Source organism: Leptodactylus fuscus, chromosome 1, assembly GCF_031893055.1.
Source record: "Leptodactylus fuscus isolate aLepFus1 chromosome 1, aLepFus1.hap2, whole genome shotgun sequence".
NCBI lineage: Eukaryota > Metazoa > Chordata > Amphibia > Anura > Leptodactylidae > Leptodactylus > Leptodactylus fuscus.
The window spans coordinates 263,606,701-263,631,299 of NC_134265.1; the positions used below are offsets into that span (position 1 = coordinate 263,606,701).

The 24,599-nt window shown below is 44.1% G+C and overlaps 1 protein-coding gene across 1 annotated transcript in view; it reads right to left on the reverse strand.

The window, feature by feature from the left end:
* Positions 1–5,127: 5,127 nt before the first annotated feature.
* The window catches only part of MCUB (mitochondrial calcium uniporter dominant negative subunit beta), a 70,621-nt gene continuing 51,149 nt past the window's right edge, over positions 5,128–24,599 (reverse strand). The window contains exons 2-8 of the mRNA XM_075286891.1: positions 13,379–13,448; positions 11,249–11,419; positions 9,245–9,349; positions 7,987–8,147; positions 6,849–7,052; positions 5,502–5,618; positions 5,128–5,323 (exon numbers count right to left, since the gene is read on the reverse strand). Of these exons, the coding sequence (XP_075142992.1) occupies positions 5,246–5,323; positions 5,502–5,618; positions 6,849–7,052; positions 7,987–8,147; positions 9,245–9,349; positions 11,249–11,419; positions 13,379–13,448 (906 nt within the window). The 3' untranslated portion in view covers positions 5,128–5,245. The remainder of the gene's footprint in view (positions 5,324–5,501; positions 5,619–6,848; positions 7,053–7,986; positions 8,148–9,244; positions 9,350–11,248; positions 11,420–13,378; positions 13,449–24,599) is intronic.

Genomic DNA, 24,599 nt, shown 5'->3' on the forward strand with positions numbered 1-24,599 from the left:
CGTAACTCTGGGGTTACAGAATACAATGCAAATTTTACACCAATATAGAATGATAATAAAGCTATAGCCCTCATACTACAGGCATTAGTATTGAGACCAGAATTCCTCTAACCAAAGTTAGCAAACTAATTGTGGAAAATAGAATTAGACTTATCGGTAATTCAGTTTCTAGGAAACCCTCCATGACAGCACCACAGGAGTCAGGGCTCCACCTCTAATACAGACAAGTACAAGAGGTTAAAAGGCTCCCCCGCCTTCCACACCTTAGTGTTTAACAAATACATTAATACACTAGAACATATCTATTACATCATAAACATAGTTAAGGGGATATCGTCACTTCATAGGGAGAGACCACCATATAGGTTTGTGGAGTCTTATTAAGCCATGAGCGCTCCACTGCAAAGGAACATGGGAAGAATATGCAAATCTGACTTCCATTATGTAATTAGGATGTCAGTGCCTCAAGTATGCACACCAATAGAGGGCGCTGACTGAGAATGTGCAAGTCTGTCTTCCATGATGTAATTAGGAAGACAGAGTCTCAGTCAAGCAAACCAATAGAGGGCGCTCCCTTTAACATCATGCCGACCTTCTCAGAGGCCTTTGTTTGCAATGATGTTGGGATTATACCAGATACAGTCTTCTCAGCCAAGGACAGCCGTTTCGATGTATTTGCATTTCGTCAGCTTGGCGCAGAGAGGACTGATCTGGCAGAGGTGAGAGGCTTAGACAGGGTTAAGGGTAAATGTGCACAAAGACGACCAAGTTGTAGACCTGCATATTTGATCAAGAGAAGCTCCTTATTTTCCTGCCCAATACATAGATTCCATTATTGTAGATCAGGGGACGGGAACCTATGGCTCACGAGCCAGATGTGGCTCTTTTGATGGCTACATCAGGCTCGCAGACAAATCTTTAATAAAAAAAAAATAAAAATAAAAAAAAATATAAAACATTCTCATGGGGGCGTGGCCTGGACCTACATGGCACCGGATGTATAGTAAATCAGCTCTGAGGAGAGGAGAAGAAAACGGCTCAGTTAAGCCCTTCCCGACTTCCATAAACCACTTTAAAAGACCCCAGACGAGTGACCGCTCATCTAACTGCCACTGATATTACACCATGGACACGACCGTAGTGGAGCAAAAGTAGCAGTGACTGTACCTCACGAATGGGAACAGCAGACTGGAGACAAGCTCACCAGCAGGTATAGCCGGCGTTCTCTTCACCCCAGTCTAACAGCAACTGAGCTCCACTCACTCATGCACTGTGGTGCGGATCAGAAGCAGCAACGCCATTTTAAACTCCATTGGCGGGAGTCAGCAGCCGCAACAGTGAGTCAGCGACAGAATACAGGTAACACTCCCACTACATACAATTCTGGTAACCAGTTTTACACTGGTTGGTCTTACATAAAATGAACACATTTGTATTTAGTTTTACACATATTATATGGCTCTCACAGAATTCCATTTTAAAATATGTGGCGCTCATGGCTCTCTCAGCCAAAAAGTTTCTCGACTCCTGTTGTAGAGTGAGCTCTCAAGTTTACTGGTCTTGGGTTTTGTAGGTTTCTGTGATTACCTTTTTTTTTTTTTTTTTTACCATAAGGCAATAGTACATTTGGAGGCTTTTTGGCCCTTGTTAGCTCCCCAGAACTGTACAAATAGGAATCTAAGCACTGATCAAAATAAGGACTTACAGCTACCAGCTGGATTTTCAATGTAGTGAGTCTAAGACAATGGTCTAAACCACCATGAAGAAAATCTAGTATTTTAGAAATATAGGGATTGAATATGTCAAAGAAATGTCTTCCATACTTCCTGCTTTCTTGTAAATTATGTATTAATGCATCAGATAGCCCCTTATATTTTAGGATGAAGGCCTCAGAGGCCATGCTGCTTGTTTCAATTTCCAAGGATCTGCATGGTAAAAATAGACCCCGGTAAAGATGGTAAAAATTGGTAATATCCGAGGTTCTGTTACTTTTAGGTTCTTTCATTTCCTGAACCATGCTCTTTTTGGCCAATATGGGACGATCAGAAGATCTGTGGACCAGTCCCTATTCATTTTCTGCAAGGTTCCAGGTAAAATTTACAGCTGTGAACAAGGAAGTCTATACTAAGACTCTTGTCTTTGGGATTTAAAGAGAACAGTGAGATTTTGGTATTCTTCTGATCTGAAAATATGTCCACTTTGTCACATTCCATTTCTGTGTGATGCAGGAAGACCCCAGGAACGATCTGAAGTCCAAGAGATAAGCTATAAGAAATCATTTCTGCTTCCAGCACTCCTGCCAACACCTCATGATCTCTAATAGACACAGGTAAAAAAAAAACCTGAAGTCTGTTGGAGGTGTGTGTGTGTGTGTGTGTGTGTGTGGGGGGGGGGGGGGGCAGATCCCTAACTCCTGTGGAGGGTTGTTTTGAGAAACATGAATATTGGGAAAACTAATCATTCAAGGTAATAGCTACAAATATATTCACTGTGTTTTAAAGAGGACCTTTCACCACTTTTGGGCACATGCAGTGTTATATACTGCTGGAAAGCTGACAGTGCGCTGAATTCAGCGCACTGTCGGCTTTCCCGATCTGTGCCCGATGTAAAGAGCTTACGGTGCCGGTACTGTAGTGCTCTATGGTCAGAAGGGCGTTTCTGACCATTAGCCAGAGACGTCCTTCTGCCTCGTGGCGCCAATCACGCTGTGCTGTGGAGCGGGGAGGAACTCCCCCCTCCCGCTCCTGATAATGCTCGTCTATGGACGAGCGCTGTGAGCAGAGGGAGGGGGCGTTCCTCCCGGCTCCACAGCACAGCGTGATTGGCGCCACGAGGCAGAAGGACGTCTCTGGCTAATGGTCAGAAACGCCCTTCTGACCATAGAGCACTACGGTACCGGCACCGTAAGCTCTTTACACCGGGCACAGATCGGGAAAGCCGACAGTGCACTGAATTCAGCGCACTGTCAGCTTTCCAGCAGTATATAACACTGCATGTGCCCGAAAGTGGTGAAAGGTCCTCTTTAAGTCTAAGGGAGCCTGCACCCGGAGTTATGCTTGCTCATTCTGAACGTAAAACTCATGCAGAGTGAGCGGTGTAAAAAACAGATCCCATTGACTTGAATGGATGCCGGCATGCGCGCGCTCCCCATTGAAATCAATGGGAGGCTTTTTTACCTATTGCTCTCAATGTGATGCGTGCGTATGATGGGGTTATTTACAGTCACCCCATAAGCATTCATTTATCAGAATGGGTCTTTCCTCGGATTATGCCACTGGTGCTATTGTTGTGGATATGTCGCCACCTGCTGGTTATACCATTGTTATACTAATTGTAACTCTGGAGTGGTTTTCCAAGTTTACTAGTTCTTGTAATATAAACACATTCCCCCTTCTTTCCCCCAAATTGCAATGGCCACATAATACAAAGCCCACTCAAGTTTAAACATCTTACCACAAAAATCTTACTATCATATGATAAATGAATATAATATTACTAGAAACAATGCATATTTTCTAAGTGGTTATTTACTTTCTAATATTGATGGTATAGTCTTTGAATATGCTATCAAATCACACCTGCGGGGGTCCGACGTGTAGTCAGATAGATTTCAGTAGGACAGTGCTGCAGTACCTAAAGCTGCTGATACACTTTGTACTTTTAATGATTTGGGACCTTAGAAAATTTACAAGTTTAAGGGTGAATTCACACTGAGTAAACGCTAGCTTATTCTGAACGTAAAACACGTTCAGAATAAGCGGCGTCTAAAGCAGCTCCATTCATTTCTATGGGAGCGGGGATACGAGCGCTCCCCATAGAAATGAATGGGCTGCTTCTTTCACTCCGTGCAGTCCCATTGAAGTGAATGGGGAGTGCCGGCGTATACGGCAAGCTCTGCTCATGCCGGAGCGTACACGCCGGCACTCCCCATTCACTTCAATGGGACTGCACGGAGTGAAAGAAGCAGCCCATTCATTTCTATGGGGAGCGCTCGTATCCCCGCTCCCATAGAAATGAATGGAGCTGCTTTAGACGCCGCTTATTCTGAACGTGTTTTACGTTCAGAATAAGCTAGCGTTTACTCAGTGTGAATGCACCCTAACAGTGATTTTCCAGATTTATAAGAAAATTTCTCAAACCCATTTAGGGACTACAGTTCTGAAGAGAATTTAAAAGCCTATATATTAGGAATCCCCGTAAATCACCCCATTTTCAAAACTGCACCCTCAAATAATTCAAATCAGCATTAGCGAATTTGGGAAGTCTATTAACCCTTCAAGTTTTTCTTGAGAATTGTTTTAATTAGGAGCTCCTAACTCGACGCACGTTTCGCCCAAACAGGGCTTTGTCAAGGGACAAAGCCTTGACAAAGCCCTGGTTGGGCGAAACGCACGTCGATTTAGGAGCACGGTCTGGTAGGATGGGATAATATCGATTTACATTAAGTTCATGTCTGTGGCCTATATGGCTTTCTATGTGTGCAGTGTTATGTGTGGCGTCTAACTGATTTGCTGTGCAGTGCACCTGTATATAGTATTATGACTCTACTCCTATGCCTGTGTTTCATATATATACACAGTACATGGTACTTTGGTCTTGTGACGGTATTTATATGTACTCATACATCCCTCTCCTACTGTGCTTCTTTGGTTTATTAGTTCCCCCATATGTATTGCATGTCGTTATGTTTGTCTAGTTATATGTATATTTTATCTAATAAAAAATCATATATTTTGATATACATCTAGGCCTGGTGTTTTTCTATGCAATTGATGTTTATTTACACCTGGTGGTTTACCCTTTATTGTGGTATTTTGTATAACACAGAATATATAGATAGATGGATAGATATAGAGAAATTGATTGTTTTTGCATCGCCATCTTCTGAAAAGTTTTAGTATTCTACTGACAGAACTGGGTAAAAAAAAAAGTTTTCTAAAAGTTTTCTAAACCAGACCAGCAAAAGACTGTACCATTCATCACACGATAGCCAAATAATTTGGAAATTACTAATAAAACATATCCTTTTTGAGGCGGAAAAGAAAGTCTTAATTATACATATAAATGTACAAAAGTAAAGACAAGAACTGTGGAAATTTAGAGAAAGGATACAAAAATGAGTCTACCTTAGGTCATGTATGTTTTATTGTGGTCTCTGAAAGGAGTGATAAAAGATTCCAGTTTATTTTACAAAATTATTTCAAGCATGAAAAATGATCTATACTGCATAAAAAAAAATCTAAATCTACCCCCTCTCACATAATTGTTCAATGGGCAATTTCAGCTGTAGAGGATTTCTCAGCCGCCTTAAGCTTTCCTCGATCTACAAGAAAAAAGAAAAGTCCTGATAAGCACTAAGACACTCCTTGCCATAAACCAGGATAAAGTTCATTTTGTAGGTCATTATAAAGTCAACAGAATCTAGCACTACGGGCACAAAAGAGACACTCAATGTAACCAAAACGCAGTATAGATTTTGATAAACTAAATCTAACACAAACCTCTGCAAGCTCATTCTTCAACTTGTTATACTTCTCAATATCAAATTTTTTCACTTTGGCTTTCTTGTAGAAGATATGTAGGAACTGGCGGTCACTGACTTCTGGATAAACATAGTCCTGCAATAAAAGACATGTATTACAGTGGAAGAATCACACAGCCGATAAAAACACTACTCGCTGTAGTTTTTTTTTCTGAGAGTTTCAATGCTGGGACCTGCATTTTTAAGACATGTATGACATATCTTGTCAATCTATGCCCAATAATTAAAAATATACCCAAATGCTAAATGGTTATAAATGCGTCCAGCTTTTAAAGGCATCATTCACCAAATAGGCATGTTTGCCTTCCTCTGGTTCAGCACTATAGGATTACAGGTTAGGCCTTTTTCTATTCAACCGTATCAATTATGGAAGTACACAACTATACTGGTTAACCAACTCTTTCCACCAAACAAATGAATTGAGCTCATCTACACTGTATATAACCTGTGTATAAATACAATTATCCACCCCAACAAACAATACACATAGAAAAAAAATAGATAAAAATCCAATAATGCTAAAAACATACAGTTTGTAATATAAATCCATATCACTCATAGAAGAAATAAGGTCCCAGATCAATTCAAAGTCCAATTATACAAACAATCCCCAAATAGTATAGTATAGTGTAAATTTATATAGTATATACTTGGGGCATTACATTTACAGGAGCTTTTCTGACATTTCATTCTAAATCCATAGACATTCAAATGAAGTTGGCTCCCCTCTTCAGCTAAAAAAAGTTTCCACTCTTCTTGGAAAGGCTTTCAACAAAATTTTGGAGTGTGTTTGTTGGAATTTCTGTGCATTCATCTACAAACCCATATGTGATATCAGACAATAATGTTGATTGAGAGGTCCTGGCCGACGGACATGCGGAGTGGGCGCAGTCGGCCATTTTCCTGTGGCCAAACAGGAGAGACTAGGCGGAGAACAAGAAGAAGGCGGTGCTGGAGTTTTCTCACAGCACAGAGGACGCCACCAGTGCTGCGACAAAACTCATTACCATAATGAAGAAACCGGGAATATCTACCAAATGGCGGCGTGGAGAAGACATCTAAAGGTAGGGGAAGAATAGCCTTTCTTAAGGCTAATCCGACGTGCGTTTAGCTAAAAACAAGATTCTAATGATAGAATACCTTTAAAGGAACATTCACACAGTTTTTTGCAGATTTTTGAGGCGGATTCATTTCAGTGGATGTCAAGCAGATTTTTTTTCCTTTAGCTGATTTTTTCATTGAAATGAATGGGAGGCAGAAAAACCCAACACTTTTGCAACCATATCTTGAAGATTCACAGACTCACCATTTTGGTTAGAAGAAAGTAGGCGTAGAAAGCGATGGCACTTCCGTATGTAATAAAATAAGTAACAGGTTCCATGATATCCCAAGAGTACACCCACCAGGTCAACCAGGCCAGAGCTCCACCCTGTGTAGAAAGGAATGCTAACCCAATCCACTTGAGACGTGTAGTTCTGGCCTCTGCTTGAGCCATTATATGCCTGTTCATCTAAAAGAAAGATGATAATAAAAACACAGAAGTCCGTAGTTTTCATAGCTTAGGGTTTTTTTCTTACCAATTTAAAACACAGAAATCTATTTTGTAAAAATGAGCACAGAATTCTGAAGTCACAGTAATCGGAACAAAAGTAGCGTATTGTGCTTCAACTATTCTCAAGTGCATTCACCACAAACACCATCTAACACTCCAGCGTTATATTAAGTGCAAATGCAATATTCATAGGGGCCACACGGTGGCTCAGTGGTTAGCACTGCAGCCTTGCAGCGCTGGAGTCCTGGTGTTCAAATCCCGCCAAGGGCAAAAAACCATCTGTAAGGAGTTTGTATGTTCTCCCCGTGTTTGCATGGATTTCCATCCCATATTCCAAAGACATACTGATAGGGGAAAAATGTGCATTGTGAGCTCTGTTTGGGCTCACAATCTACATTAAAAAAAAATAATAAAATAAAAAAATGCAATATTCATTAAGAGCTTAAACAATACTAAAGATCATTTTATGGCCTGCACTTTAGTCTTTTTTTTTTTTACTGTTATAGACTTTAAATTTACTATTTTCTTTCTAATCTTCACTGCGAACATCATTCAGAAATATGCTTTACCGCAGCCACATGGACCACAGGAACATATAAGCTGCTATGGGAATGTATTTCAGACATACTCTGTGACCTGCATAGAGTTATCTCTACAGGGAGAGGGAAGAGGTGGACCGTGACCATCTTTATCATCAGAAGTGTCATTGTGTTTTATATACAGTACATGTTCTCTTTCATTGTAAGTTTCTGTCTATTGAAAACAAAAAACTATAAACATATGTTTAATATAAAAACTTAATTTAACCAATACCTAATTTCTGATGGCATATGACCGTTACACTTCTTTTATTTGACCCCATCTTAGAAACAGGTAAGAGACAGTTACTGACCTCCTCTAATGGCTGTAACTCTTCCTTCAGGCTCTCCAACCTTTGGAGGAACCGCTGCTCTTTCTGCATCAGGTAATCATCATAATAGAAAACTGTATGCAAGTCTTGAACCATACATTTAACTGGGTCCAGCTGGTCAGAGCACTCAACCTGCAGATTTTCTAAAAGGACAACAGAGGTAACATTACTCAGAAATAGAGTCTTGGCAAAAAATATATACCTCTTTGAAACAACCACCAAAATTACATTACAAAATGGTCTAAGGGGATGGTCTTCTCAAAGAAGGTGGCTAATATGGAAAACTGTAAATCCATCACAGAAATTGTGGTCTGGATAAGAGGAGTAGTGTTCTCAAAGAGGTGGCCGTTTGGAAAGGTTTATCTTCAGACACTGAGCATATTCTACGCCTGAGCCCTCATCAGCAAAATGCAACTAGCTGACCTGATTGCCAGGACCTAAAAGCAGAAGATAACAGCTCAGAGAGCAAGCACAATCCCTGAGGACTCAACCCCACTCCCATCCAGAGAGCAGAGAGTCACTTCACCCGTCCTGACATGCTAGATAAGAAGGGAAATCAAGCCTGGGACCTAGGCAACCTTTTGAAAATGATGGAGAAGAAGAATCTCACATAGCAGGTAAATGAAGCAATGTTTCTAAAGCAATGTAGGTAGAAAAAACAACTCTTTCATTTACATAAGCAAGCAGTTTAGATGGGATCATTGAAATGAGAATACCCTTTTAACTAGTTAAAGTAGCGCTTCAGGTCAAGAAAAGTGTGGGAATGCTGACTGCAAAAGTGGCATTCACCACTGATAATTAAGGATTTGGTTCACACTAGCGCTTGTATTCCGTCCGCAAGGAGTCCGCATGGAGAACCCCCCGGACGGAATGCAATCGTAATTGCAAGCGACGTGCTTGCCAAGCACATGGAGCCCATAGACTATAATGGGTTCCATGAGCTTGCTGCGCACTGCCCGCACAAATGAATTGTGCGGGCAGTGCGCGGCAAGCACATGGAGCCCATTATAGTCTATGGGATCTGTATGCTTAACTGCACAGCGCTTGCATTAGCGTTGGTATTCCATCCGGGGGGGGGGGTGTCTCCATTCAGACTCCTTGCGGATGGAATACAAGCGCTAGTGTGAACCAACCCTTAGAAGTTCTTCAAGAGAATTGTCTTAACACATATACACACACACACACACACACATATATTTTAAGAAATAAGTTATGAATATAAAGTTAGTACATCACGTACCTATAGGTGGTGGCAGGACATGATGTGTTGATTTGTTTATAACCAGCTGGAAGTCATTTTTTAGTAAGACATTCATAAGTGTTGAAGAGGAGAACTTCGTTCCATCTGAAGGGAGAGGGGTTAAATATAGTCTTCACGTAGGCACAGAAAAACTAAATATAAATATAAACCACTTGAGGGTAAGCAAAAAGCTGTAGATGTTTCTTCAGTAGATTCAGCATACAATTTTAAGAAAATCTGCATATGTACAGGGTGAAATCTGTTGAAAAATCCATGGCAAATCTACGTAACTGGCATGCTGCAGGTATGGAAATAGGCATCAGAAAAATTATATTGCATTATAAATTAGTTGCATATTTTACATGTGACATCTACACTGAAGAATTAGAAACAAATTTTTACCGGAAAGTGGGCATGAGACTCGCTTGCCTGTACTGTAAAATGCCACAATTTTTTCCACCGGGCAAATCACAACATTTCCAGCCCGTGGGGCCCCAGCCTAAAGGGGTTTTCCCATCTCACTGTTTCAGAAGTTTGTCTGCTGTCTCCTTCTCACTTCATGTATTTCTCCTCCCCCTTCCCCTCAGCTTGCTGAATGGGACACTAAGTAATTGCAATACTTATGCAGATCAGATAATATGCATATGCTTCTAGAGAATGGACTCCGTGTTATCTGTGTGTTTACAGAGAGCTAACAGTCTCAGCTTTAATCAGCAAATTGCAATTAGCTCAACGGATTGTCCTGCCGTTGAAGCAGTGAGTGACATCACTTGTCCTATCACACAGGTTCATGATTAAGGCAACGCTGTGTAAACAATAGGATGAATAAGTTCACATAGCAGGCAAACAAAGCATTTCTAAACCAATATATTTAGGAAAAGTCTTCAGTTTACATAATCTGCCAGTTTAGGTAGGATCCTTGAGATGGGACAACCCCTTTAAGTGGTGTAAATGGCTAAAATCTATTTTTTTAGGGCTTGGATACTTATTACATTTCTGCCTATGAGCAGAAATGGATTTATTTGGTAAATATAGGAGACCAGCTCTTTATAGCATCTATCTTCTCAGGTTAATGGATGTTATAGAGATCCTAAAAGGAGGATTTCTCCTTTCCAGATATGTCCATAACAGGTGACTTGGAATGAACTACGGTAGTTCTGTTAGGTCAGCCCCTTTATTTTGCTGTTGTTTGGCAGTCAGAATTATTGTTTAAGAGTAGGGTCCTACGTGGCGTCCCGCAGAAAAAAGTGCTGTGGAAAAACTGCAGCGGCGACTTAATGCTGTTCTTCCCACAGTGCTTTAGACAAAAAGTTTGCGGAGCTTTCCGCTGTGGACTCTCTGTTTCAATTATACCTATGGGGAAACTGCTGGTGTTTTCCTAAGTATAACTGACAGGCTGCGATTTCCGAAACTTTGCCAGTTTGGAAATCATGGCGTGTCAGCAGCAGTTTTTACTGCAAAGTGGGGATGGGATTCTAGTGAACCTCATGCACTTTGTCCTGACTGTAAAATGGCACGTTTTTTTCTGCGGTGTTTCCGAAGCGGACAAATAGCGGCATTTACGCCATGTGGGCTCCGGCCTTATGAGTAGGTCGCTAAACAATAAAAATTTTTTTTTAAAAAAAGTGCATGTAAATGTGATCAGAAATTTTGTTGTAGTTTGCTACAAGATACATTTAGTAAACCAACTAGACCAATAATTGTGACTTTTTGCAGACTTTGCACCCTGCATGGCACTGTCTCCAAGTAATCAAAAATCAATCAAATCAAGTTGGGGGGGGGGGGGGTCCTCCCACTACTCAGGAGATTATAATTTAATGCAGAAATTGGTATAAGTTATGGCTCAAATCTAGATTGCAACTTGTAACACATGGAGAGCAGAAGAATTCCCTAACTTATTGAGTCAAACCTCTTAATAAATTAGACCCACCATGAAAAATAAGATTCAGTTGAAAAGGCCAGTATAATTTATTACAACGTTACATAGGAGTAAAAAAGGATTACCTGTTGATATGGCAGCTAGTCTTTCAATTCCTTGGTCCTCATTTTGGATATCCTTTAAAAACTGTCCCACTGTTGTGGTCAAGGGCTTGATGGTGAACTGGCAACGTTCATTTCGAGATGGTAGAGTGAGAGTTATAACAGGCAGCCCATGTGTGTATTGAATGGTGACATCTAAAAGCACAATAAATTATAATAAGAATAGTTGAATCGCATATTCCTCTATTAAATAACTAGGTCAAATGCACACCCACACATAGTATCAGAGCACTATAAGAAAGCTTAAAAAATAAGCTGATCACACAAATGAAATGAAAGAAATTTTCTGAGAGAAGTCCTCAGTAGTTGATACCTTTTTTAATGGCTAACTCAAAAAGTTTTTGATGACATATTTCGAGCTTTCGGGACTACTATAAAGGTCCCTTCATCAGGATGGTATAACACAATGTCTGAAGGTAGGCATATATATACAGAGAAATGGAGTGTTAGATGCAAAATAGATGGAAAACAGAACATAAACAGTTTAAAAAAAAAACCAAAATCCTGGTGTGGGATGTTGGAGTACAAGGATTCTACATCCATGGTGGCTAGGATGGTTCCATCTGGAAGGGGACCTATAGTGGATAGTTTATTTAATAGGTCTGTAGTATCCTGAAGGTAGCTGGCTGTATCCTTCACTAAAGGTTTGAGGATGCCCTCCTCCAACTAACAAAGGAACATTTCCATGTGGACAGAAGAGGTGCAAAACCTGCCCGCACATACTGACTACGGACAAAATAAAGATCCCGAACTCTGATCGACACTACAAGATCCCAGGTAACTTCACCTGCAGCACACCTAATGTAGTGTATTTGTTATTGTGTACTAAGTGTCCTGAGGGCCTGTATGTAGGTGAGACAGGACAGTCACTTAGGATGAGGATGAACTCACACAGACATACGATTAGAGAGCAAAGAATGGACCTCCCGGTGCCAAAACACTTCTGTAATCAAAATCATAATATGACCCAGGATATGAAGATCCTGGTACTAAGGGGGAATTTCAGAGACAGAAAAGATCGCCTCATATGGGAATTTAAACTTATGGTGAACTTTAACACTCTCCAACAAGGTTTAAACAGGGCCCAGGGTTTTATGGCCTTTTATAACCACTAGACACCACGTCACTGATCAAAGAAGCCATAAACCCAGAGAACTTTCCTGTGAACTGATATGTGTTTTTTTGGGTTTTTTTTTAAACTGTTTATGTTCTGTTTTCCATCTATTTTGCATCTAACACTCCATTTCTCTGTATATATATGCCTACCTTCAGACATTGTGTTATACCATCCTGATGAAGGGACCTTTATAGTAGTCCCGAAAGCTTGAAATATGTCATCAAAAACTTTTTGAGTTAGCCATTAAAAAAGGTATCAACTACTGAGGACTTCTCTCAGAAAATTTCTTTCATTTCATATCCACTGGCTAACACGGTACAAGGATATATATTTTTTCTTTCACACAAATGAAACAATTTTTACTTTGGAATCATTTAAAAAATTGCTACTGTGTGCAGATATTTTTGTTACATTTTATTACAGCGATCCCTGGAGTTTTATAGATTCTCTAGGAATGACCACCTCATATGCCCAACATGGTGGTCACACATACTCAGTAGCTTAGCCCCATCAACTAGAACCTCCCGTATATGGTTGAAAGGTAATACAGGCCAGCCAATAAGAATCAGACTTCTTTCATTTGTACTGGACACATTAGGTGGATGGAGGGATGAGGAGAAGAAAAGCAGGGCAACTTAAGTATGGAAAAGAAATAAATGGAAGGGGAACTTACTAAACATCCTAAGCCAGAAAACTGGAATAGAAATGTTGCATCTCTGACACGCAATGCTCAATTGTAGCAAGGATATACTTTTTTTTATTGTTTCTCTGCCTGGCTTGTCACTTTTTAAGATGGCGGCAGAGTGGGGTAGGAATCAAACAAGCAAGAGTTATAGCTGAAATAAACTCTGGCACATGATATTCCAGAAATACAATAGACTTAAAACCCTGGAACATCTTAAGTGAGGCACATCTTGTGCCAAAAATTACTATGTGCCAAACATTGCTATGTAGAATTTACAATGTTCATAACTTACCACTAGAGGGCACATGTGTGCTGTAAAACACCCCAGCGCTCGGCTGCAACCTATGTCTTATATTTCTAACCTGAAAAACAAGGAGAAATAAAAATATCAATTCAAAAGACAATTCAGAGAATCCAAAAAACAATATCCATATAGCATGACAATTAGAGATGAGCGAACACTAAAATGTTCGAGGTTCGAAATTCGATTCGAACAGCCGCTCAATGTTCGTGTGTTCGAACGGGTTTCGAACCCCATTATAGTCTATGGGGAACAGATACTCGTTAAGGGGGAAACCCAAATCCGTGTCTGGAGGGTCACCAAGTCCACTATGACACCCCAGGAAATGATGCCAACACCTCTGGAATCACACTGGGACAGCAGGGGAAGCATGTCTGGGGGCATCTAACACACCAAAGACCCTCTATTACCCCAACATCACAGCCTAACAACTACACACTTTACACACTCAATACCACCTCTCTGACAGTAGGAAAACACCTTGAAACATGTGTATTTGGCACTTGCAGTGAGGAGAGCTTGTCACCAGCAGTGAATTTGGCCCTTGTAGTAAGTTGAGGTTGGCACCAACATTTGTTTTGAAAATCAGGGTGGATTGAGCCTCTAACCAGCAGAGTTTGGGCAAATTCATGGTGGAGGGAGCCTCTAAAAACCCCAGTTTGGACCAATTCATGGTGGAGGGAGACTCTAAAAACCCCAGTTTGGACCAATTCATGGTGGAGGGAGCCTCTAAAAACCCCAGTTTGGACCAATTCATGGTGGAGGGAGCCTCTAACCAGCCCAGTTTGGGCAAATTCATGGTGGAGGGAGCCTCTAACCAGCCCAGTTTGGACCAATTAATGGTGGAGGGAGCCTCTAACCAGCCCAGTTTGGACCAATTAATGGTGGAGGGAGCCTCTAACCACCCCAGTTTGGACCAATTCATGGTGGAGGGAGCCTCTAACCAGCCCAGTTTGGACCAATTCATGGTGGAGGGAGCCTCTAAAAAACCCAGTTTGGACCAATTCATGGTGGAGGGAGCCTCTAAACAGCCCAGTTTGGGCAAATTCATGGTGGAGGGAGCCTCTAACCACCCCAGTTTGGACCAATTCATGGTGGAGGGAGCCTCTAAACAGCCAAGTTTGGACCAATTCATGGTGAAGGGAGCCTCTAAAAACCCGTTTGGACCAATTCATGGTGGAGGGAGCCTCTAACCAGCCCAGTTTGGGCAAATTCATGGTGGAGGGAGCCTCTAAACAGCCCAGTTTGGGCAAATTCATGGTGGAGGGAGCCTCTAACCAGCCCAGTTTGGACCAATTCATGGTGGAGGGAGCCTCTAACCAGCCCAGTTTGGGCAAATTCATGGTGGAGGGAGCCTCTAAACAGCCCAGTTTGGGCAAATTCATGGTGGAGGGAGCCTCTAACCAGCCCAGTTTGGACCAATTCATGGTGGAGGGAGCCTCTAACCAGCCCAGTTTGGGCAAATTCATGGTGGAGGGAGCCTCTAAACAGCCCAGTTTGGGCAAATTCATGGTGGAGGGAGCCTCTAACCAGCCCAGTTTGGACCAATTAATGGTGGAGGGAGCCTCTAAACAGCCAAGTTTTGGGAAATTCATGGTGGAGGGAGCCTCTAACCAGCCCAGTTTGGACCAATTCATGGTGGAGGGAGCCTCTAACCAGCCCAGTTTGGACCAATTCATGGTGGAGGGAGCCTCTAAACAGCCCAGTTTGGGCAAATTCATGGTGGAGGGAGCCTCTAAAAAACCCAGTTTGGACCAATTCATGGTGGAGGGAGCCTCTAATTAGCCCAGTTTGGACCAATTAATTGTGGAGGGAGCCTCTAACCAGCCCAGTTTGGACCAATTAATGGTGGAGGGAGCCTCTAACCACCCCAGTTTGGGCAAATTCATGGTGGAGGGAGCCTCTAACCAGCCCAGTTTGGACCAATTAATGGTGGAGGGAGCCTCTAAACAGCCAAGTTTTGGGAAATTCATGGTGGAGGGAGCCTCTAACCAGCCCAGTTTGGACCAATTCATGGTGGAGGGAGCCTCTAAACAGCCCAGTTTGGGCAAATTCATGGTGGAGGGAGCCTCTAACCAGCCAAGTTTGGACCAATTCATGGTGAAGGGAGCCTCTAAAAACCCGTTTGGACCAATTCATGGTGGAGGGAGCCTCTAACCAGCCCAGTTTGGGCAAATTCATGGTGGAGGGAGCCTCTAAACAGCCCAGTTTGGGCAAATTCATGGTGGAGGGAGCCTCTAACCAGCCCAGTTTGGACCAATTCATGGTGGAGGGAGCCTCTAACCAGCCCAGTTTGGGCAAATTCATGGTGGAGGGAGCCTCTAAACAGCCCAGTTTGGGCAAATTCATGGTGGAGGGAGCCTCTAACCAGCCCAGTTTGGACCAATTCATGGTGGAGGGAGCCTCTAACCAGCCCAGTTTGGGCAAATTCATGGTGGAGGGAGCCTCTAAACAGCCCAGTTTGGGCAAATTCATGGTGGAGGGAGCCTCTAACCAGCCCAGTTTGGACCAATTCATGGTGGAGGGAGCCTCTAACCAGCCCAGTTTGGGCAAATTCATGGTGGAGGGAGCCTCTAAACAGCCCAGTTTGGGCAAATTCATGGTGGAGGGAGCCTCTAACCAGCCCAGTTTGGACCAATTAATGGTGGAGGGAGCCTCTAAACAGCCAAGTTTTGGGAAATTCATGGTGGAGGGAGCCTCTAACCAGCCCAGTTTGGACCAATTCATGGTGGAGGGAGCCTCTAAACAGCCCAGTTTGGGCAAATTCATGGTGGAGGGAGCCTCTAAACAGCCAAGTTTGGACCAATTCATGGTGAAGGGAGCCTCTAAAAACCCGTTTGGACCAATTCATGGTGGAGGGAGCCTCTAACCAGCCCAGTTTGGGCAAATTCATGGTGGAGGGAGCCTCTAAACAGCCCAGTTTGGGCAAATTCATGGTGGAGGGAGCCTCTAACCAGCCCAGTTTGGACCAATTCATGGTGGAGGGAGCCTCTAACCAGCCCAGTTTGGGCAAATTCATGGTGGAGGGAGCCTCTAAACAGCCCAGTTTGGGCAAATTCATGGTGGAGGGAGCCTCTAACCAGCCCAGTTTGGACCAATTAATGGTGGAGGGAGCCTCTAAACAGCCAAGTTTTGGGAAATTCATGGTGGAGGGAGCCTCTAACCAGCCCAGTTTGGACCAATTCATGGTGGAGGGAGCCTCTAACCAGCCCAGTTTGGACCAATTCATGGTGGAGGGAGCCTCTAAACAGCCCAGTTTGGGCAAATTCATGGTGGAGGGAGCCTCTAAAAAACCCAGTTTGGACCAATTCATGGTGGAGGGAGCCTCTAATTAGCCCAGTTTGGACCAATTAATTGTGGAGGGAGCCTCTAACCAGCCCAGTTTGGACCAATTAATGGTGGAGGGAGCCTCTAACCACCCCAGTTTGGGCAAATTCATGGTGGAGGGAGCCTCTAACCAGCCCAGTTTGGACCAATTAATGGTGGAGGGAGCCTCTAAACAGCCAAGTTTTGGGAAATTCATGGTGGAGGGAGCCTCTAACCAGCCCAGTTTGGACCAATTCATGGTGGAGGGAGCCTCTAAACAGCCCAGTTTGGGCAAATTCATGGTGGAGGGAGCCTCTAAAAAACCCAGTTTGGACCAATTCATGGTGGAGGGAGCCTCTAATTAGCCCAGTTTGGACCAATTAATTGTGGAGGGAGCCTCTAACCAGCCCAGTTTGGACCAATTCATGGTGGAGGGAGCCTCTAACCAGCCCAGTTTGGGCAAATTCATGGTGGAGGGAGCCTCTAAACAGCCCAGTTTGGGCAAATTCATGGTGGAGGGAGCCTCTAAAAAACCCAGTTTGGACCAATTCATGGTGGAGGGAGCCTCTAATTAGCCCAGTTTGGACCAATTAATTGTGGAGGGAGCCTCTAACCAGCCCAGTTTGGGCAAATTCATGGTGGAGGGAGCCTCTAACCAGCCCAGTTTGGACCAATTCATGGTGGAGGGAGCCTCTAACCAGCCCAGTTTGGACCAATTCATGGTGGAGGGAGCCTCTAAAAAACCCAGTTTGGACCAATTCATGGTGGAGGGAGCCTCTAAACAGCCCAGTTTGGGCAAATTCATGGTGGAAGGAGCCTCTAACCAGCAGAGTTGTGGGAAAGCAGGGTGGAGGGAGCCTCTAACCAGCAGAGTTGGTGGAAATCAGGGTGGAGGGAGCCTCTAACCAGCAGAGTTGGGGGAAATCATGTTGGAGGGAGCCTAGTATTAGCAGAATTGTGCAACGCTTATGGTGGATGAGTATGAGGATGCGGAGGAATTGGAGAGGTTGAGTACAGACATGGAGTTTCATGTTGGGGTGCTTTACACAGGTGGGCACAAAAATGAAGGCTCTATCCAGTGGTGGTTCATTTTTATCAAAGTGAGCCGGTCGGCACTCTCAGCTGACAGACGGGTGCGCTTGTCAGTGATGATGCCACTGGCTGCACTGAACACCCTCTCAGATAGGACGCTGGCGGCAGGACAGGACAGCACCTCCAAGGCATATAGGGCAAGTTCAAGCCACAGGTCCAACTTCGACACCCAATACGTGTAGGGCGCAGAGGGGTCGGAGAGGACAGGGCTGTGGTCGGAAAGGTATTCCCGCAACATGCGCCTATACTTCTCACGCCTGGTGACACTAGGACCCTCCGTGGCGGCACTTTGGCGAGGGGGTGCCATCAAGGTGTCCCAGACCTTAGACAGTGTGCCCCTCGTTTGTGTGGACCGGTGAGAACTTGGTTGCCTACTGGAGGAACTGCCCTCCCTGCCGCCAACGTCACATGCTGGAAACATCTCCATCATATTCTGCACCAATTGCCTGTGGCAAGCATTGATGCGATTGGCCCTCCCCTCTACCGGAATAAAAGACGAGATGTTGTTTTTATACCGGGGGTCAAGGATAGCAAAGATCCAGTACTGGTTGTCCTCCATGATTTTGACAATACGCTTGTCGGTTGTAAAGCACCCCAACATGAACTCAGCCATGTCTGCCACAGTGTTAGTTGGCATGACTCCTCTGGCCCCACCGGAAAGTTCAATCTCCATTTCCTCCTCATCCTCCATGTCTACCCATCCGCGCTGCAACAATGGGACGATTCGAAGTTGCCCGGAAGCCTCCTGTATCACCATCACATCATCGGACAACTCTTCTTCCTCCTCCTCCTCCTCCTCCTCCATTAAACGCAGTGAAGCGGACAGATGTGTGGACCTACTCTCCAGCTGTGACGGATCGGATGCTATCCCTAACTCCTCTGTGTGATCTGAGTTATCCCTGATGTCAATCAGGGATTCTCTCAGAACACACAAGAGCGGGATTGTAAGGCTCACCATCGCATCCTCAGAGCTCACCCTCCTTGTGGACTCCTCAAAGACCCGTAGGATGTCACAAAGGTCTCTCATCCATGGCCACTCATGGATGTGAAACTGAGGCAGCTGACTTTGTGGCACCCTAGGGTTTTGTAGCTGGTATTCCATCAAAGGTCTCTGCTGCTCAACCACTCTATTCAACATCTGAAACGTTGAGTTCCAGCGTGTGGGGACGTCGCACAAAAGCCGGTGTTGTGGCACATGCAGGCGTTGCTGGAGAGATTTTAAGCTAGCAGCGGCTACTGTCGACTTGCGAAAGTGGGCGCACATGCGCCGCACTTTCACCAGTAGCTCTGGAACATTGGGGTAGCTCTTTAGGAAACGTTGCACCACTAGGTTGAAGACGTGGGCCAGGCATGGAACATGTTGGAGTCCGGCAAGCTCCAGAGCTGCTACCAGGTTCCGGCCGTTATCACAAACGACCATGCCTGGGCCCAGGTGCAGCGGCTCAAACCATATTGCCGTCTCATCGAGGAGGGCATCCCTCACCTCGGAGGCAGTGTGCTGTCTGTCCCCCAAGCTGATCAGCTTCAGCACAGCCTGCTGACGTCTACCAACGCCAGTGCTGCAACGTTTCCAACTCGTAGCTGGGGTCAATCTAACAGCGGAGGAGGAGGCGGTGGCGGAGGAGGAGGCGGTGGCGGAGGAGGAGGCGGTAGAGGAGGAGGAGGAGGGGGGTGTTCTTCTCGTGTCCCTGCCAGGAATGTTAGGCGGGGAGACGAGGTACACCGGGCCAGTTTGGGAAGCAGTCCCAGCCTCAACTACATTCACCCAGTGTGCCGTCAGTGAAATGTAGCGTCCCTGTCCGCATGCACTTGTCCACGCGTCGGTGGTCAAGTGGACCTTTGTGCAAAGCGCGGAACTAAGGGCCCGCCTGATGTTGAGTGACACGTGCTGGTGCAAGGCGGGGACGGCACACCGGGAGAAGTAGTGACGGCTAGGGACGGCATAGCGAGGTGCCGCAGTTGCCATCAGGTCCAGGAAGGCGGGAGTTTCAACAAGCCGGAACGCCAACATCTCCTGGGCCAGCAGTTTAGCGATGTTGGCGTTCAAGGCTTGCGCGTGTGGGTGGTTAGCAGTGTATTTCTGCCGCCGCTCCAATGTCTGAGAGATGGTGGGTTGTTGTAAAGAAACGCCTGATGGTGCCTTTGATGGTGCAGGAGAAGGAGATAAGACAGGACCAGGGGAGGATGAGGTAGAAGTCAACAAAGTGGCGGAGGCAGATGAAGTGGTGTCCTGGCTCGTCCTCTGGAGTGCATCGCCAGCACAGTCAGCAGTGGCAGTGGCAGAGGCAGAGGCAGTGGCAGTGGCGTGAACGGCAGGCGGCCTTTGTCCTGCCGTTGCTGCCTGCCACTGATTCCAGTGCTTGGATTCCAAATGACGGCGCATTGAAGTGGTGGACAGGTTGCTCTTCTCAGAGCCCCTAATCAATTTCGAGAGGCAAATTGTGCAGACAACACTATATCTGTCCTCGGCGCATTCCTTGAAAAAACTCCACACCTTCGAGAAACGTGCCCTCGAGGTGGGAGTTTTTCGGGGCTGGGTACGAACTGGAACATCTTGGGAGATTCCGGGTGTGGCCTGGCTTCGCCTAAGCTGCTGACCTCTGCCTCTGCCTCTAGCTACCCTTTTTGGTGCTGCACCTGCCTCAACATCCACACTACTTTCCCCGCTTGACATCCCCCCTGTCCAGGTCGGGTCAGTGTCCTCATCATCCACCACTTCCTCTTCCAACTCCTGTCTCATCTCCTCCTCCCGCACAATGCGCCGGTCAACTGGATGCCCTGACGGCAACTGCGTCACATCATCGTCGATGAGGGTGGGTTGCTGGTCATCCACCACCAAATCGAACGGAGATGGAGGAGACTCTAGTGTTTGAGCATCTGGACACAGATGCTCCTCTGTTAGGTTCGTGGAATCGTGACGTGGAGAGGCAGGTTGAGGGACAATGAAAGGAGCGGAGAACAGCTCTGGGGAGCAGGGACAGTTTGGGTTATTGTTCTGTAAAGCTTCGGAATTTTGGGAGGAAGGAAGACAAGACTGTTGGGTAATAGGAGGAGAGGAGGCAGAGTCTGACTGGCTGCTGGACAATGTGCTGTAAGCGTTCTCTGACAGCCATTGCAAGACCTGTTCCTGGTTCTCGGGCCTACTAAGGTTTGTACCCTGCAGTTTAGTTAATGTGGCAAGCAACCCTGGCACTGTGGAGTGGCGCAATGCTTGCTGCCCCACAGGAGTAGGCACGGGACGCCCTGTGGCTTCACTGCTACCTTGCTCCCCAGAACCATTCCCCCGACCTCGCCCACGGCCTCGTCCACGTCCCTTTCCGGGAGCCTTGCGCATTTTGAATTCCTAGTTAGAAATTGGCACTGTATACCAGTAGTAAAAATTGTGGGTGCACGTAACCCCAATATATTCTTTGAATTCCCAGTCAGAAACTGGCACTATATGGCAGTAGCAAGAAATGAGGGTATTTGTATTCCCAATATACTCTTTGAATTCCCAGTCAGACAATGGCACTGTATACCAGTAGTAAAAATTGTGGGTGCACGTAACCCCAATATATTCTTTGAATTCCCAGTCAGAAACTGGCACTATATGGCAGTAGCAAGAAATGAGGGTATTTGTATTCCCAATATACTCTTTGAATTCCCAGTCAGACAATGGCACTGTATACCAGTAGTAAAAATTGTGGGTGCACGTAACCCCAATATATTCTTTGAATTCCCAGTCAGAAACTGGCACTATATGGCAGTAGCAAGAAATGAGGGTATTTGTATTCCCAATATACTCTTTGAATTCCCAGTCAGACAATGGCACTGTATACCAGTAGTAAAAATTGTGGGTGCACGTAACCCCAATATATTCTTTGAATTCCCAGTCAGAAACTGGCACTATATGGCAGTAGCAAGAAATGAGGGTATTTGTATTCCCAATATACTCTTTGAATTCCCAGTCAGACAATGGCACTGTATACCAGTAGTAAAAATTGTGGGTGCACGTAACCCCAATATATTCTTTGAATTCCCAGTCAGAAACTGGCACTATATGGCAGTAGCAAGAAATGAGGGTATTTGTATTCCCAATATACTCTTTGAATTCCCAGTCAGACAATGGCACTGTATACCAGTAGTAAAAATTGTGGGTGCACGTAACCCCAATATATTCTTTGAATTCCCAGTCAGAAACTGGCACTATATGGCAGTAGCAAGAAATGAGGGTATTTGTATTCCCAATATACTCTTTGAATTCCCAGTCAGACAATGGCACTGTATACCAGTAGTAAAAATTGTGGGTGCACGTAACCCCAATATATTCTTTGAATTCCCAGTCAGAAACTGGCACTATATGGCAGTAGCAAGAAATGAGGGTATTTGTATTCCCAATATACTCTTTGAATTCCCAGTCAGACAATGGCACTGTATACCAGTAGTAAAAATTGTGGGTGCACGTAACCCCAATATATTCTTTGAATTACCAGTCAGAAACTGGCACTATATGGCAGTAGCAAGAAATGAGGGTATTTATAACCCCAATATATTCTTTGAATTCCCAGTCAGACAATGGCACTGTATACCAGTAGTAAAAATTGTGGGTGCACGTAACCCCCAATATATTCTTTGAATTCCCAGTCAGAAACTGGCACTATATGGCAGTAGCAAGAAATGAGGGTATTTGTATTCCCAATATACTCTTTGAATTCCCAGTCAGACAATGGCACTGTATACCAGTAGTAAAAATTGTGGGTGCACGTAACCCCAATATATTCTTTGAATTCCCAGTCAGAAACTGGCACTATATGGCAGTAGCAAGAAATGAGGGTATTTGTATTCCCAATATACTCTTTGAATTCCCAGTCAGACAATGGCACTGTATACCAGTAGTAAAAATTGTGGGTGCACGTAACCCCAATATATTCTTTGAATTCCCAGTCAGAAACTGGCACTATATGGCAGTAGCAAGAAATGAGGGTATTTGTATTCCCAATATACTCTTTGAATTCCCAGTCAGACAATGGCACTGTATACCAGTAGTAAAAATTGTGGGTGCACGTAACCCCAATATATTCTTTGAATTACCAGTCAGAAACTGGCACTATATGGCAGTAGCAAGAAATGAGGGTATTTGTATTCCCAATATACTCTTTGAATTCCCAGTCAGACAATGGCACTGTATACCAGTAGTAAAAATTGTGGGTGCACGTAACCCCAATATATTCTTTGAATTACCAGTCAGAAACTGGCACTATATGGCAGTAGCAAGAAATGAGGGTATTTATAACCCCAATATATTCTTTGAATTCCCAGTCAGACAATGGCACTGTATACCAGTAGTAAAAATTGTGGGTGCACGTAACCCCCAATATATTCTTTGAATTCCCAGTCAGAAACTGGCACTATATGGCAGTAGCAAGAAATGAGGGTATTTGTATTCCCAATATACTCTTTGAATTCCCAGTCAGACAATGGCACTGTATACCAGTAGTAAAAATTGTGGGTGCACGTAACCCCAATATATTCTTTGAATTCCCAGTCAGAAACTGGCACTATATGGCAGTAGCAAGAAATGAGGGTATTTGTATTCCCAATATACTCTTTGAATTCCCAGTCAGACAATGGCACTGTATACCAGTAGTAAAAATTGTGGGTGCACGTAACCCCAATATATTCTTTGAATTACCAGTCAGAAACTGGCACTATATGGCAGTAGCAAGAAATGAGGGTATTTGTATTCCCAATATACTCTTTGAATTCCCAGTCAGACAATGGCACTGTATACCAGTAGTAAAAATTGTGGGTGCACGTAACCCCAATATATTCTTTGAATTACCAGTCAGAAACTGGCACTATATGGCAGTAGCAAGAAATGAGGGTATTTATAACCCCAATATATTCTTTGAATTCCCAGTCAGACAATGGCACTGTATACCAGTAGTAAAAATTGTGGGTGCACGTAACCCCAATATATTCTTTGAATTCCCAGTCAGAAACTGGCACTATATGGCAGTAGCAAGAAATGAGGGTATTTGTATTCCCAATATACTCTTTGAATTCCCAGTCAGACAATGGCACTGTATACCAGTAGTAAAAATTGTGGGTGCACGTAACCCCAATATATTCTTTGAATTCCCAGTCAGAAACTGGCACTATATGGCAGTAGCAAGAAATGAGGGTATTTGTATTCCCAATATACTCTTTGAATTCCCAGTCAGACAATGGCACTGTATACCAGTAGTAAAAATTGTGGGTGCACGTAACCCCAATATATTCTTTGAATTCCCAGTCAGAAACTGGCACTATATGGCAGTAGCAAGAAATGAGGGTATTTGTATTCCCAATATACTCTTTGAATTCCCAGTCAGACAATGGCACTGTATACCAGTAGTAAAAATTGTGGGTGCACGTAACCCCAATATATTCTTTGAATTCCCAGTCAGAAACTGGCACTATATGGCAGTAGCAAGAAATGAGGGTATTTGTATTCCCAATATACTCTTTGAATTCCCAGTCAGACAATGGCACTGTATACCAGTAGTAAAAATTGTGGGTGCACGTAACCCCAATATATTCTTTGAATTCCCAGTCAGAAACTGGCACTATATGGCAGTAGCAAGAAATGAGGGTATTTGTATTCCCAATATACTCTTTGAATTCCCAGTCAGACAATGGCACTGTATACCAGTAGTAAAAATTGTGGGTGCACGTAACCCCAATATATTCTTTGAATTACCAGTCAGAAACTGGCACTATATGGCAGTAGCAAGAAATGAGGGTATTTATAACCCCAATATATTCTTTGAATTCCCAGTCAGACAATGGCACT